This window comes from Pygocentrus nattereri, chromosome 18 (genome assembly GCF_015220715.1).
Source record: "Pygocentrus nattereri isolate fPygNat1 chromosome 18, fPygNat1.pri, whole genome shotgun sequence".
In the NCBI taxonomy this organism is placed as follows: Eukaryota; Metazoa; Chordata; class Actinopteri; order Characiformes; family Serrasalmidae; genus Pygocentrus; species Pygocentrus nattereri.
The window spans coordinates 29,825,819-29,843,384 of record NC_051228.1 but is presented as its reverse complement, the minus strand read 5'-3'; the positions used below and the strand labels follow the sequence as shown (position 1 = coordinate 29,843,384).

Below are 17,566 nucleotides of genomic sequence, written 5' to 3'. Positions count from 1 at the left end.
TCTGGATGATTTCCAGTGCGTGGCAAAGTCCTCCTGACAGGCTGCAAGTCAGCATGCAAAAGTGTGCATGTGCAGATGTTTTTCAGCAGCTGACACCGAAGCATCATAATTATTTATGCATACATACTAGAGTATGCATATTTATGCAAATCACAGCATGCTTGGTTAGAATAGATCAGGCAACATACATAAAAGCACTGGAATGCTACAGAGAGGCTAGGGCAGCTCTGTGTGGGGGGCTGCAAGGCACGGTGCTCTGGGATGGTGAAGGAGGGGACAACAGTGTGGTGTGTCATGGCAGCAGCCCTGCAATTTATACATTTTGGGGCAAAGAGGAAAGAACTGTGTACTAGTACTATTCAACTCTTTAACCTCGATGGTTAAAATTCAGTTACTAAAGGACTTGTGTCATTTCCTTAGTTTTGTCAAATAAAGTTTCATGTAGTACATAAACACTGTTATAGTTTCAAAACATACTGTCCACTCTCCAGTCTGTACAGTCTATATATGGAAACTAAGATAAAAAAACATTCAATTTCAGTGATGTCATAACAATCAACACATTTGCGTATTTGCCTGTTCAGTTCTGCTCATTTATGATGAAGTTATGCTGAGTGTTCCAGCCTGGACTGCTTTTTGCATGAGGTTCAATGCAGGGCAGCCTATCAGAACAGAGTTCCTTTGCATACATATGTTTTAAAGGAAAGTGATACTTCTAAAGGATGAAGAGAGGTTGAAAAATATAATCTAAAAATGAATTATGACTGTTAATTCAGTCATCAAATTATGACAATCTTATAAGTAGACTTCAGTAGAAAAATAAAATATAACAAAAGACTAATGTAGGATTTCAGCTCTTCAATCTTTAGATGTATTATTCAGTAAACCTTCTGGAGTTAAATCGAAGCTCTACTTCTTTCCTGAGTATCAACAGCATGGGCACAATAATTCCACATGAATTTATGTATTACATTCTTTTATATTCTTAGCACAGACATCATGAAAATGTGGTTGAAGCTGGTTTTAGATACACTGTATGTCCAAAACTATCCAGACTTTCGTTCTGTTTAAAGTGCACCCACTGCTTTATCGTGCACACACAGCTTGTATAATCTCTGTAGAAAAGCATTGCTAATGGAACAGAATACTCTGGAGCAGCCAAGCCCCCCTATCACTGGACTATGGAGCAGCAGATTTGCATTCTGTGGAGAAATGGAGCTGCCTTCAGTACCTTTGGGATCTGTTAAAGAGTGATTTGTGTCCAGCATACAGTTAAATCCTTGCAATAATGGCAGGACAACATCTAGTCTAAAGCCTTTTTAGAAGAATAGAGGATGTCACTGCAGCAAAGGCTAGCAAAGGGCTGTCACTGCAGCAAACTCCCTGTTAACCTAGTAAATGTTAGATGAGCTGGTATGTACCAACATTAGGGCATATAATTTACACTAGTTGGCTATAAAATTATATATATATAGTGTGTATGTGTGTGTGTGTGTGTGTGTGTGTGTGTGTGTGTGTGTGTGTGTATGTATATATATAATGCTATTAAAATGTGTTCAAGAAAACAGCCCAGTCAAAACATGTCTGATTTAGCTACCATGACAGTTTTATCTGTCTATTCAAACTAGCTACTTGTGCAGTAGACTGCCTTGGAATTACTTCAGATGTGACATTACAGCAGGAACAAAACACAGTAATCTAGGCTACTTAAAGGTTGTGATGTTATGAACTTGAACATGCCACTTCAGAAAACCATGCAAACATGCTGCACCACTGTAATTAAATGATCATGAATGGCAAGATGGGGCGGATAGACTTTAGCTATCTAGTTATTATCTGTCAGAGCAGTTTTCACAAAGTTAAAAGGATTTCATGCCATTAGTTAAATTAGTTAAATTTCCCTCAAAATATAGTTAGAGCTCTATGTAATGTTCACATAAACCGAAGAATAACTACTATAAAACTATGTGGACTCACATACAGAATTTAGGATTTCAGGAGTTAATGCAAAGAAAAGGAAGAGGGAGGACTGAGAACAGGATGAAAAGAGAGATTGTATGTCAGAGAGGTTGACAATACGTCCTTAGGCTCTGTCTGCAGTTGAGGAGTCACGAGCAGAGCCATAAAGCACAAGTTGGGATGAAGCAGACAGAGGAGAAAGAAGAGAGAGCAAAAAAAAAAAAAAAACTGGGCCAGTTTTCACAGCCACTGCTGTGTGACATCATCTACATGAGCAACAGAAGTGCTTTCAGTGCAGCTCTACATTTCCCTTTTTCTCTCTTTCTCCCTCTTTCTCTTCCCTCTCTCTTTTTCAGTCCTCCTTCACTCCTCCTTACTCTCTTTCTCTGTCTGACTGCAACAAATCTTCTTATCTCCTGCTGAATGATTCTTAACCAACTGTGAAAAGTGGTCTTAGAGTTGTAGAAGTCAAGAATGAAACTGGAACTTGACGAATTTATCACAGATCGGTCTCATTATGAAGTATTATTAACCATATAGGACCTAGAATTTACATGGTTCCTACAGATCATTAAAAAGGTCATAAAAGACGGAAAATACTTTTTGTAAATATTAGATGTATTAATTTCTAAGATGATGCCTGAAGGCCAGGTTGACGAGTCATTATATATATTACGTTTGCAACTCAAAGCATACCTGAACGTTTGATAAAACATGACAGTCGTTCATGCCATAGTTGAGTCTGCGGGCATTGTACAGTAGAATTGGTATTATTTGCCCTTTGGTCTTATAAAGGTATTGAAAAGCTTTGAATTTGATTTTAGACATTGTGCAGCAAACCTGATGCCTCTGAGGGAAGCTTTTATAAACTTTACTTTTAATGTTAAGCCTATCAAATCTAGTCTCGCTGATGATACATTCAGAGATAACAGGCCTCATTCACCAATATCTTCATAATTTTTTATTTTTTTTTAATATAAATGTGTTCTTAAGAAAGGTCCTAAATGAGTCTACATCAGATTCATAATGTGTTCTTCAACCGCAGAATTGTTTGCACCTTTGAGCTCTCGAGTGTGCATACATTCTGTTCTTACCTAAGAACACATCCCAAATAAGAAAACATGGATGAATGTCAGAATCTTTGTGAAAACTGCATAAGTGGGTTTTAAGAAGAATTTTCTTCTTAAGAATGGTTGGTGAATGAGACCCCTTGTCTTTATCCCCTTTAACTCAATAATCTACCCCCAGAGTAGATGGAAAACAAGCATGTCTACATTAGACAGAGTAAACCAGATCACTGTCTGTTTTTCATCACGGTGTAAAAGAAGCTCCATGCTATCTATATCGTTAAATGGATTATAATAGTTTCTGAGCGAGGATGGAATTCAGATCGCTCAGATGTGTTTATTATTGATGTGCTTTTAGAATAGGTGAGTGAAGTGTGCAGTATTTTTCTATTCATAGATTTGTAACAAACAAAATACAAATCTACTGATTTCCAGCTTAGTTCATGTTCTTTATGTGTACATAAATCAGTACAGCAGCAACATTGAGAAATCACATTAAGGACAGAGAAAAGTAGATTATCTGGTAGAAATAGACTTTGGTATTGATTTTAACCTGTTTGAAAGCACTTTGCTTCAGATTTACACTTGGTAATAAAGTCTTTGCAGCACTGCTGCCATGACTCAGGACTTGGTGAAAGTGTTGGGTGTCTGTCTGTTAGTTCTGTGGGTCGATGTCCAAAGCCCAGCTGTCCCCTCTGAAGTATCTGTTCGATGGTGTCTGTGGGTGTCCAGCTGTTTGTAATTGTCTCAGCGTCTGCATGCAGCATCCACTCAGAACTAAGCACATTTGGGCACTTTCAAACACACCTCAATAAAAATAGCATTCATTTTTGGCTCTATGTATATGCTGACCTGCTGTCTCTCTCTGATCAGAAATCCCTCCTTAGATGACGGGGAGGGCCACAGGTTTGATTCCCAGCACTTCCAGTTGAGGTGAGAGTCAGACGTTTGGGATGAAACGCCACGTGTCTGTGGGTTTCATGTAGAGTTGCACAATATTGTTTGTTAATTGTTATCTCAATACTGTTTTTTTTTCTGCAATGCTGATAATGCAGCAACATGCAAAAATATGCAAATGAGTCTCAAAGCAGTCATTCAGTTTGTCATTGTGTGCAGTCAGCATCCTGACAGGCTGGGAAAATATTGAGTTAATAGTCATATAGTTTTAATGTAAATAATATGCAATGTTGTGCAAAAGTCAGAGACCACCCTTCATTTTTTAACCTTTCTGTTATGTTCTACTGTAAGGAACCATTATTGTTTCTGGGTCAAATTGCCATGATGCTTATTTAAATACCATTTGCCTTTCTTGGAGTTGATGGATGTGGGACGATACTCTAATCTCTGACTTTTACACCATGTTGTATGTTTAGTTAAAACATTAAATGAGTGTTGTATTTATCTTTTTTTATCTTGGTATTTTTATTTAAGGTAAAGTCACAATGTCGTTCCCAGTAGTCCTTATCATTTGTATTAGACTGCTTAGAAGGTTTTATGTTTAATTGTATAGGAGTACAGTGTACTATCCATAATATTACATTACTTACAGATCTACACTGTTAGTACGAGGTGCTTAGTAGACATGGCCTGTCGTTTTGCTTCCCGGTGCCTCCAGAAGTATAAGCACAATCTGTTACACATCTCTACTGTCTGTTCACCGTCTCTATCACACAATTCCAGCGTGCACGACTCTCACCATCAGCCATCAGCTGGGCTGTTTTCACACAAAACACTTGTTTTTCTATATGTGAATACGGTGCTCTGTGGATGTGTTTAGAACTAATTTCACTGTTCAGAGTGTGAGGAAAGGATCAAGTTGCAACATAATTCTAAGGGAAAAAAGAAGGGCAGTACAGCATTAATGGAAGCAAGAGGATGTGTCGATTTAAAAGAGAGGCATAGGGGATCGCTGATTGACAGATAAAGCACTACTGGTGCAGAAAGACCCTGAAGAGCCACTTATGCATCTGGTTCAGACTGCCCATAGCCCTGTTTCATAGTAATATGATTCCAGTAGTGTGAATGTTGAGCCTCCGGGACGCCCATTATTACCAACAAAAGACTGGTGTTTACCAAAAGATCATGTTCACCGTCTCTAGCGCTCATAACAAGGTCAGTACACAAGTGTTATTGCTATGGGAGTGGACACAGAAACAGAATGCAAAAGCGAACATGTTGAAAACAAGTATACTAAATAGTGCTGCACAATTAATCATATATTTACTGTATTCACATTGAGTTTCCATAATAACCTCACCGCAAACAGTAAACATTAACTTGTAAAATACCTTAAACAGCATATGTATTTGCAGTCCTAGGTGTTGTTATGTGTGTATTTTTATTTTCATTGTAGTATCATCATCACTGCAATATCCAACAACTTTTCCAACAATTTTAGGTCCATGTTGTGCAGCCCTAATGTTGAATTTCATTTACAGTTGATATGTCAACATGATACAGCAGGTAAAGATGAATCATTGCTTTACTGTTTGAAGAACTTTTTCTGGAAATGAAGAACATTTTCTGGAAGAGCATGCAAAAGTAAATGGCTCCTAAATATTCCCTGTGGATTGTTTTAGAGGATTATTTTTACAGGTGCGTATTTCTGCTGTACAGGTGTCTGAAGCCTTGAAGGCTGAATGCATATTAAAGAACCTGAGCTGACTAAAGCTTAACTAACTGCACTAAGGTCCCTTGTTGATCCTCTAACATTGCTGCATAAAGTTGATTTCCCTCTCTCTCTCTCTCACTCTCTCTCTCTCTCTCTCTCTCTCTCTCTCTGTCTCTCTCTGTCTCTCTTTCTGTCTGTCTCTCTCTGTCTCTCTTTCTGTCTGTCACGCCTGCACACTAACGCACTGGTGTTCTGCTTTCTGCTCTCTCTCTTCCTCCCCAGGCCTCCAGAGCCCGTTTACAGCACTGTGAATAAACTGTGTGATCGCGTTCCCTCTCCCCGTCACTACTCCCCTGTGGAGTTCGATAAAAGCCCAATGCACTCCATCCCTTTCCCCCACTACCACATAGGCCTGCTCCCTGACTCCGACATCACCAGGTACTGACCACTCAATGCTCTGCATGCAAATGAGGCTCACCTGCATGCCACGTCCACAATCTGCTCATCTGTTATTCCTTCAAACCCCCCACCCCCCGCCAAAACCACATGTACCCCCTAGCCTACCTTTATGAACTGTTCCAATGTTTTGAGACCTGTGCCAAACTTAAACCTTTAGCCCTTAGAAGTTGAGGGTTCATTCATTCTTTTTGCTGTACTATGCAAATGGAAGTACCGCTTTACATATTTTATTACACCATTGTTATCATAATTATGTTGTTATTACAGAGATGTATGCCATTAATTACACTTACATTCAATTTACAGTCTGTATCAACAGTTTTGAGTCTGAATTGTTTTACCTCTTTTTCCACTTTTTTTCAATTTAAGTCCTTTGGAATATCTCGTCTGCTTTCAAATGCACATATGGCCTTGATTTGATGGTTTAGAAGCTGTACTACCAACAAAATTTCTTTGCTTGTTTCAGTTAGCTATAAGTAAGAAATAATAATAACAAATCACATCATAAGTTTTTGTTGCTAAAAACTGCACCTTCTAAGGGTTAATTCTTTCATGTCTTTAAGCTAAGCTTTTTTCTTTGCATTCTCAAAGTTCAAGTACTCACACTACAGAAGCCTTTCTCTCAAAGTTTCTTTGAGAATGCAAAGAAAAAAGCTCTACCTAAGGAAAGACACAGTAAAGAGCCGTCAGACAGACATTTCAAATGCTCACTGTTTAAAAACTTCACAAATTGTGCTTTCCCTAAGCCTTTGACTGCCTCAGGCTGTTAGCATAAGAATTTGCACTGAGTAGGAATTAATCCATATCATGCAGTCATGGAGAAAATTGGAAATGAAAGATGCAGGAGGCAGACAAGAAATGGAAACAGATGGATGAAAACAGTCATCAGCAGTTATCATTTCTGACTTTGTGACCTGAGGTATCTAATAGTTTATCCATAAGAGGGCGAATAGCTGAGTGCTCGAATTTCAGATGTGACAGTCACAGAAACAAACAAACAAAAACATGTCATGTTACAACATGGATCATGTCCAAAATGATGTCAGCATATTTCATACAAGGAAGACAAGCTTCAGGGAAGAGGCATAGTGGTGTTAAAGGCTGGGGGATAGTTAGGCTGTGATAGCAAAATCATCTGGGAGGCATAAAAACGTGTCACAATTTGCACATATCATACATTTCTGAAAATTGGAAAAATGTAACATGATTACAGTCCTCATGTTTTGATTCAATCTGGACGTGTTTTCTTATTGGGAAATCCAAAAGATAGACCTTAGAGTATAGTGTAGAGTAGATTAGAATAGAATAGATTTAATGCCTGTTAAAAATGGTCAAAAATGACAAAATAAGAATAAACTTTAAGATATGCAATTTACAATATGCAAAAGTTCAAACTGCTTTCAAATTATGTGTTTTTTAAAATCATAGTGAAAATAACAATCTTCTACAAAGACCAGACTTAAATATGGCATTTGTTCATGCAAAATACCAGTGAACAAGCTCTGTTTATTTGCTGAGTTTACATGACAAACAAAAAAATATGATATGTTCCATAACTTTGCACAGGTCACATTTTAGGTTTAATTTTTTCTCCAATATGGTAAATTCAGTGAATAACCAGTAATAATGCCTTACAGTGTTTGCATTCCCTGTAGAGGGTGTGTACTTATTTTGTCTTAGAAAAACAAAAAATAAATAAATGAAAAATAAATTAAAATTTTTAAAAATATTTACCAAGAGCCCGAACTTCTACATATGACTTTGAGAATACAATTCTTATTCAACGCTCGTTGCATAGCTGGCCCTTCAGTAAGGCCCACAAGACATTGTTCACAAGTTGTGACCAGTTCCTTTACTTCTGATACATTTATATAAAAGGTAGTATGGGTTGATCTTTGCTGTTGGTTTTACTTTTCTTTGTCCACCTCCTGCCCTTTTACAATGAATCAGGGCACCAGAGTGCCTGAGCCCGATTTCCTTTCTGACCCTCTTTAACCCCTCCAGCCCCTCAGTGTGTCTCTGGATTTATTCGTTGATTGTATTGTTTATTGACAAGTCTCTGAAGGTCACTGGCTGGATGTTCACAGGATGTTGAGTGGGGTGCGCCTGCAGCGTTTAAGCGCTGTCTGAGCTCCGTAAACCGCAGCGAATCGATTTCATCTCCTTTATTGCCCATGTAGCTGTTTTCATTTTATTTGTCTGAACAGTTTGACTTTAATTGGCTATGAAACAGCAGTGTCTCTTCCCTCGTTTTGCTGATTAAATGAACACTGATATAAAGTTTATAGTCCGGAGATTAATGGAGTTTAATATAAGACGTTTTATTTCATAAATGGTGTGTGCGTGTGTGTGCGTGTGTGTGCGTGTGTGCGCGCGTGTGTGTGTGTGCGTGTGTGTGCGTGTGTGTGCGTGTGTGTGTGTGTGTGTGTGTGTGTGTGTGTTTGCACGTTTGCGTGCTAAAGGTGTAGCTGAGTGTGAGAGTGTATTTTTGGGGGTGCAGATGGCTGTGGAGCATCTTTGCTGTAGCTAGCTGCTGCACCTAGCGCCATGCCTTCATGTGGGAGGACTTTGTTTACTGATTTGTTTAGAATTTCAATGATCATTGCATGACTTAATGAATTATAAAGTATTTGCTAATTGGCTTCAGAGGGAATGGGACTGATTTTTATCAGACCACTGAAGAGCCACAACACCTACTACATTAGTTAAAAGCTTGGCACATTCCACTTCATAATAATATTAATCTGAATATGGTAGCACTGACGTTTTTAATAGAGGGTGGTCGTTGTTTGAGGGGGTATGTTTTTCAAATTGGCAAATTTGTGATGACATGAATGTGGGTGTTTGTTGTTCTAGAGCACTGTAATTTATTCAGAGACAGCAGTTTTATGAGAACTCTCAGCTGAACCAAGAGACAGAAATGGAGAGAGTGTGCTTCAGCTAATGTAACCGTAACCTAACCTCTGAATTAAAGCTTCTTCCACACGTAACAGCTTTACATAACCCTGTTGAGATGGTTTAACCTGCATTGTTAAAATATTGCAAGAATTGGTTAAAGCACTCTCTTTGTGCTTCTGTCTGACTCAATGTCATTAAGGCTACATCTCCTAACAGTTCATATTCTAAACTGTTTTGTAGACTTGTGATTTACAAAATTATATTCTGAATTTGACAGCATGCCACAGTCAAACAACACATCTACCCCCTGTTGACATCCTTGCTCTGTGTTCTAGAGAAAATTTAGGAGCTTTAACTTTTTTTACTTCTAACATATTTAGTGATGAAAGAAGTGTAACAAGCAAAATAGAAAATGTACATACACCAATTTAAGGCTTTTTTTTGAATGTCACAAAAATGCAACCCTGGGCCTTAGAGCACGTTTAGCATCATTCACGCAACAGCCCCCTTTTCTCTACTGTAGTCAGTGGTCCCAGCTCTGGTCATGCAGACCTCATCTCTGTTTTTGCTGGGGGTTTTTTTCTTATATTTTTTGCATTTCTTGAAAACTGCAATTACCCTTTGCATTGTGTTAAAATGCCATGATAAATAGGCCAACAGAAAAGGTCCAAAATTGAAATAAATATTTTTATTTAACTTTCATAACAAGATTTTTTTCCATCTCCTATAAAGTTACTACTATATAAGTCTTTGTGTGTTATACAGGGCTGTTAAAAACTGTTTGCATCCTATAACACATGGCTGAGAGGTAGACATAGGGTGCTGTAATGCAAAGTGGTAATCAACGAAAACTAACCTCATTTTACCATCATTAACATTACATGTAAAAACATATTTGCTAGGTTTACTGTCATTTTGGACAGTGGTTAATTAAAGTGGTTATTTTATATTGTAGCCATCAGGACCCCAGTTCCTTTTAACACTACTGTTAAAAAAGACAGCTGAGGCAGTTTCTCTACATTTTTCTAAATGTTTTCAAAAAGCCTTCTTTCACAGCTGGAGACCAAAATCACTAGTGATACCTGGCCTGAGATGATATTTAGCAAAACCAAAGCTTGGAAAATATATTGTCCCTATCTAAAAATATATGCATGTTTGTTTTTTTCTATTTTTATTTTTTTACATTATTTAAGCAACAGCAGCTGTTTACATTGCGTGAAAATTCCATAATGATTATATCAATAGAAATGCTCCAGAATAACACAGACAGTATCTGTTTATATTGACTTACATTGTAAGTAAAGACCCCCCAAAAAAACAAAAAAAAAAACAAACAGCATCAGTGAAAGAGCTACTCTGGATAGGCGTTTTTGTATTGGTGACTTCTGTGATTGTAAAAGACATTGGGTTGATGCCACCTTGGCTCTGGGAAAGTTTAAGCCATTCTGCCTGCTCCAGATGCCTTAGTGTTCCCCTTCTTGATGTGGCTTTTTGCTGTGATTAATGGTTTGTTGTGAGCAGTGGAACGAGAGAGGCATGTTAATTTTGTTTCATTTATGAGGACAGTGTTTAAGAGAGCCAAACCATAAATCACCATTCCCCTGGGCTGGATCTTATCACTGCTAATTGATATGCAATGTGTGACTACTGGAAAAAGGACAAAGTGGCCCAGTTCAACACACACTTAGTGACAGGCTTGATGCACTCGTCTAGGCTAAACACCACAGCGGGACCCCTTATGTGGATCAAATGTGTTTTTTTGTACAGATACAGTTTTTATTACATATCTTTTATTATCATTTTTAAAGCAGAATAGCATATGGCTGGTTAAATGTGAAGCACTGACTTTAAATTCACAATAATGTAATAGTTTTTTAGTAAAAATGCAAAATATTTTTTACAAAATACAAATCCAGTTTTTCAGAACACTTGTTGCTTTATGGTCAAGCTGTGTAGAACATTAGAGGAAACCCATTCAGCTAAATGGGAAATTCTAGCACACAACTCAATTTTCAGCGATGCTATTCCTAATCGGACCATTTGTGAGTTTTTAGTATCAGCTGTGTTGTTGTAGCTAATCGAAATAATGCAGAAATGACTGACAGAATTTCACACCATGCTAATGTTAGCTCATTTGTATAACAGAAGAATCTATACTGGACCATTTCTAACAGTATGACCTTTCACATGCATAAGATATGAAATTAAAGCTACACCATGTTAGATTTAGGGATTTAGAGACCTCTCCGGTAGAAATTTGTAATTGCATACAACATGTGGAACATTTTATAATGATAGTTGTGCTTCAGATCCCTTCTGCCAGTTGATGGATCTGATCATATTGAACATGTTGAAAAAGTATTCAAAAAGAAGGCGAAACCTGGTGAAGGTTGTGTCATCTGAGAATGTAAGTGAATTTTCTACTATTGTCATCGTAGCTTCAGTATAATGTTGATTTTGCATTTGAGGCCTGAACATCTGGCCAGACACATGATGTGGTCCAGAAAAGTACAATCTGACCTGATGCCTTCTGCTGACACCATGTTTTAGCGTGTTTAATTTTTCTCCTGAATGCTGCTTCTTGTAACTTTAACAAAAATTCTCACTCAGTGCAGTGCAGTTATACCAGTGGAACAGCTATCAAACCTTTGACCCTACAGTCATGAGTTCAGTCTTTGATGGTGCCGCAGCCATTTGTGGTTTTGAGTATAGGAGAGCATAATTGGCCTCGCTCTCTCTGGGTGAGTAGGATGTCCCTCCCCGTCCTCAAAGTGCTGGCCAGGGCGGGTGTAACAGAATGTAACAGAATTGGCAGTTAGCATTCTCCTCCAATCATGTTAAGCTGTCAAATGATGATGCTTTAGTGACAATTCAGAAAAGTGTGACTGGCTTCAGGTGTTTTGGAGGAAGCATGCTTGTTCACCTACCCAGCTTTGTAGAGTTGTAGAATCACCTAGCTAGTTGGTGGGAATTGGCCATGTCTAAATTGAGAAAATCTTTTCAAGTTTTGACAATATCTAATCAAGTTTTAATGCGTTTTTTGCTAACATTCTGCAAACCTAGCCCAACCTATCATAAGTTGCTATGAAAGAACTCATTTATGGGTGGAGAATGGATAGATCAATTGCAGTCTTTGAGTTTTAAGATGCTTAATGATGCTTGTGACTAACAGAACAGAAGTCTAGGTAAAGAGTATGTGGTGCTTGTGTATTAGCTGCAGTGGTATTCCCTAGTTCTCCTCTGCTGGCTGTGCACTGTGTCTCCTTCTCTTCTAAATCCAATTACAGTGTGGGATCTGTGCTATTGTGAAGCATCTGCTCCACTGAACCGGCAAATAATCAATCTCTCTCTCTCTCTCTCTCTCTCTCTCTCTCTCTCTCTCTCTCTCTCTCTCTCTCTTTCTCTTTCTCTTTCTCTTTCTCTTTCTCTCTCTTTCTCTTTCTCTCTCTCTCTCTTTCTCTCTCTCTCTCTCTCTCTCTTTCTATTTCTCTCTCTCTCTCTTTCTCTCTCTCTCTCTCTCTCTCTCTCTCTCTCTTTCTCTCTCTCTCTCTCTCTCTCTCTCTCTCTGTCTCTCTCTCTCTCTCTCTTTTTCTCTCTCTCTCTCTCTCTCTCAGCCAATATGATGGTCTTCATTCTCAAATCTCAAAAGGTTAAAGCCGCATTAAAGCATTGCAAGTAAAGCACACACTGTTCATACAGGATTGTCTCGCCCTCTCCTCAAGGAAGGTGTTGAGTGTGTGAGAGTGAGATAAACAGAGCGTGTGTAATGTGAGAACTATTATCCTTGCAGCTGGATCAGAGATACAGTATAATCCCAATTAAACCCCTAGCTGTCTAACAGCAGCACTGAATTACCAAACTGCCTTCTTCGGAGGGCCAAAATGCTTTGTCTTATAGATTTTGCACAGAATAATGCATAGAGTTCTTCAATTGTTTATTTTATTCTTGACCATATACAGGCAAATAGTGAAACTAAATGGTGTATCTTCAGGGCTAAAGTGTAACATGTATAGTTGTTTGCAAAAGTTCAATTTACGGTCAAATTACGTTTTATTGATTTTCTGAGTTTTCTTTTTTCCAATATGTTAAATTCAACAAATAAAGTGTGCATTAAAGTTTACAGAATTGTGCTCTCTGTAGAGGATGTGATAAATTTGCACAAAATTTGCACAAAATCATTTGACTGAGGACGCTCAAACTTTGCATACACCTATAACTTGTTAAGCATGACACAAAACAGTGCACAAAACTAAATATTAAGATTGTCTCTAGCAGTGCACATGGTCAATAACAGTTTATCACTGACCACAAGAAAGTGACCGTAGTAACAGTAGTAATTTTGTAGCAGCATATGATGCTACTTAATATTGTGATAGGCAGCATATTACATTTAAGAATCTGTAATTCTAGAGTGATATGCTTTACCACCATGTTGTAAAGTATAGTTGCATCTGTCCTAATAAACATGGAAAGAAAAGTTATCTAACTTGTAGAGGTTAAGAGTTAGTCCCTTTTGTTTTTCAATAATTAAAAAAAAAATGTAATTACATATTTAATTACAATTTTCCATTTGATAGTGTGATAGCTCATGAACTTTGTTAGCTTGACAAAGCTGTCATCATAAAATACCAGGTGGTTACTGTTGCTTGTTAACACAAATAGCTAATCAGCCAGTCACATGGCCGCAACTCAATGCATTTAGGCATGTGGAGGTGATCAAGACAACTTGCTGAAGTGCAGACCGAGCATCAGAATGGGGAAGAAAGGTGTTTTAAGCGACTTTGAACGTGGCGTGGTTGTTGGTGCCAGACGGGCTGATCTGAGTATTTCAGAAACTGCTGATCTACTGGGATTTTCACACACAACCATCTCTAGGGTTTACAGAGAACGGTCCAAAAAAGAGAAAATATCCAGTGAGCGGCAGTTGTGTGGACGAAAATGCCTTGTTGATGTGAGAGGACAGATGAGAATGGGCAGACTGGTTTGAGATGATAGAAAGGCAACAGGAACTCAAATGAATAAATAAAATCTCTGAGGAACGTTTCCAACAACTCGTTGAAAGTGTGCCATGAAGAATTAAGGCAGTTCTGAAGGCAAAAGAGGGTCCAACCTTTTACTAGCATTTACTAGCTTTTATTATTGTAAAGTGGCTGGTGAGTATATGTATATATATATATGTATATATATATATGTATATATATATATATATATATATATATATATATATATATATATATACACACACACACACACACATACATACATACATACATACATACATACACACTCATAAACATATACAAACACACACACACACACACACACACACATATATATATATATATATATATATATATATATATATATATATATATAAACGAAATTTTAAAAACTATTTAAACCATGTATTTAATTGAAAATAGTACATCACAACAACATCAAACTTTAGGGTTTTTTGAAAAATATATACCTGTTTTGAGTACAATGCCAGCAACACATTTCAAAACAGTTGAGACAGGAGCAACAAAAGACCGGGTAAAGTTATGTAGTGCTAAAAACCTCTCAACTAGTTAGGTTAATTGACAACAGGTAAATAACAAGACTGGGTATAAAAGACTCATTCAGAAGGAAAGATAGGGAGGGATTCACCAAACTCGTTGCATTGGCAAATAGCAAAGTTGGGGATTTCATCATGATACATAATATCATTAAAAGATTCAGAGAATCTGGAGAAGTCTCTGTATGCAAAGGACAGGGCTGAAAAACAATATTAGTTGGTTGTGATCTTTAGGCTCTCAGGCAGCACTTCATTCAAAACAGACATGATTATGTACTGGAAAACACAGCATGGGCTCAGGAACACTTCCAAAAAACACTGTTTGAGAACACAGTTCATTGCTGTTTCAACAAATGCAAGTTAAAACTCCCATGCAAAGAAGAAAACATATATGAACAGGATTCAGAAATGCTGCCACCTTCTCTGGGCCCGAGCACATTTAATTGGATTGAGGTGAAGTGGAAAAGTGTGGACAGATGAATCAAAAATTTAAATTCATTTTAGAAATCATGGACACTGTGAATCCGGGCTAAAAAGGAAATGGAATGTCCATCTTGTTATCAGTGCTCAGTTCAAGATCCAGCGTCCATGATGGTATGGGGGTGCATTAGTGCATATAGTGTAGATGACTTACACATCTGTAAATTAATGCTGAACAAATGTACAGGTTTTGCAGCAGCATATGCTGCAATCCAGACGATGTCATTTTCAGTGAAAGCCTTGCTTATTTCAGCAAGACAATGTCAAACAATGTTCTGCACATATTACAACAGATGACTCTGTAGTAAAAGAGTCTTGGTGCTAAACCGGCCTGCAGTCCAGATCTGTCACCCACTGATAACATTTGCTGAACTATGAAATGAAAAAGACCACAAAGAAGACTCTGAAATCTGAAGCTGAAATCCTATATCAGGCAAGAATGGAAAAACATTTAACTTTCAAAACTACAGCAAATGGTTTCAAGAAGTGAGGAGTGGTAAGCATAGCCCTGTCCATATATTTTTTAAACATCTTGCTGGAACAAAGTTCAAAACACAATTTCTCCACTCAGTGAGCTACTACTGAGAATGAAATACTATTAAATTACACCAAGCTTCCATTATTGTCGTTCAGTTATTGGAAATGATAACTGTGACTTTTAAGAGAAAAGAAAGGGACTTCTGGCATTGTTTTATGGCCCAAGGGCAGTTTTCTGTTGTTACTTGTCCAGTTGCCCTTTACAGAGGTCGATCAGATTTACAGAGTGGATCTATGGGAGTATTTCTGTGGGTCAGATACCCCAGAGAGGCCATGTCCAGGTAGTGGCTGTATTGACCTACACTGGGTAAAGGGTTTTGGAGATGGGCTAGACCTCCTAGGAAGCGAAATCGCTTAAGCAGGGCCCATGGTGAGCATATCAATACAGTGTGCCTTTCTGTGTCAATCACAGACACTGCACTGTGTGCGTTGTCTGCTCCGAATAGTTTGCTGACATTGTACCTCTGAGAGCTATTGATGTTCTTTACAAGTGTTGATATGGTTTTGTGGTAGGAGCATATTGATATGGGTCAAAGCTTTGATAGAGATGGCTTTTCTCAGCATGAATACATAAATAAAGAACTCTCATGAAAATGATAAAGAACTCTCATGAAAATGAGTTGATGATTTCACATCTTTACTGCGCCAAGAGCAGCATGTGAATCTTTTAGTGTTCACTTCAGTTAGTTTAGGAACACTGTCTTCTGATGGTGTGTGGGGGTGTGTGTGTGTGTGTGTCTGAGGATCTCATCTCGGTACCTAATGGCAGTCAGGCTACCTCTGGCGAGTACATGGAGGGCTGTGCGGCCCTCTGAAGAAATGCCACCCCACATCATTACTGACCCACTGCCAAACCGGTCATGCTGAAGGATGTTGCAGGCAGCAGATCGCTCTCCACAGCGTCTCCAGACTCTGTCACGTCTGTCACATGTGCTCAGTGTGAACCTCCTTTCATCTGTGAAGAGCACAGGGCACCAGTGGCGAATTTGCCAATCCTGGTGTTCTCTGGCAAATGCCAAGCGTCCGGCACGGTGTTGGGCTGTGAGCACAACCCCCATCTGTGGACGTCGGGCCCTCATACCATCCTCATGGAGTCAGTTTCTAACCATTTGTGCAGACACATGTACATTTGTGGCCTGCTGGAGGTCATTTTGCAGGGCTCTCGCAGTGCTCCTCCTGTTCCTCCTTGCACAAAATGCGGAGGTAGGTGAAAGTACCACCAACATTCAAAAGTGACCAAAATATCAGCCAGAAAGCAGAAAGGTACTGAGAAGTGGTCTGTGGTCCCCACCTGCAGAACCACTCCTTTATTGAGTGTCTTGCTAATTGCCAATTGCCAATAATTTCCACCTGTTGTCTATTCCATTTGCACAACAGCATGTGAAATTGATTGTCAGTCAGTGTTGCTTCCTAAGTGGACAGTTTGATTTCACAGAAGTTTGATTTACTTGGAGTTATATAGTGTTGTTTAAATGTTCCCTTTATTTTTTATATATATATTAGAGAGAGAGAGAGAGAGAGCGATACACCAAACAGACATACCATTATGTGGATTGTGCTGGTCTGAGTGGATCAGACGCAGCAGTGCTGCTGGAGTTTTTAAACAAGTCATTGTCACTGCTGGACTGAGAATCATCCATTAACCAAAAATATCCAGTCAAAAGCATCCTCTGGGCAGTGTCCTGTGACCACTAATGAAAGACTAGAGCATGATTAGTTCATACTGTACAACAAGAGATGAGCTATTGTCTCTGGCTTTGCATCTACAGGGTGGACTGACAATGCAAGTGCGTCTAATAGAGTGGACAGTGAGTGGAGCACAGTTTTTAAAAACTCCAGCAGCATTGCTGTGTCTGATCCACTCGTACCAGCACAACACACATTAACACACCACCACCACGTCAGTGCTGAGAATGATTCACCACCCAAATAGTACCTGCTCTGAGAGGGTTCATACAAAGTGCACCTGTATAGTAAGTGGAGCTGATAAAATGGACA

At 38.6% G+C, this 17,566-nt stretch overlaps 1 protein-coding gene across 30 annotated transcripts in view; it reads left to right on the top strand.

Annotated features, from left to right (window-relative positions):
- dlg2 (discs, large homolog 2 (Drosophila)) overlaps nt 1-17,566 on the top strand; it is a 355,760-nt gene that overhangs the window by 273,465 nt on the left and 64,729 nt on the right. For 24 of the 30 annotated variants that reach the window (XM_017692676.2, XM_037547046.1, XM_017692659.2 and 21 more), the window contains 2 exons: nt 3,900-3,959; nt 5,920-6,075. The exons of the other annotated variants lie outside the window; for them this stretch is intronic. In XM_017692676.2, coding sequence (XP_017548165.1) covers nt 3,900-3,959; nt 5,920-6,075 — 216 coding nt within the window. The remainder of the gene's footprint in view (nt 1-3,899; nt 3,960-5,919; nt 6,076-17,566) is intronic. 30 annotated transcript variants of the gene reach the window in all.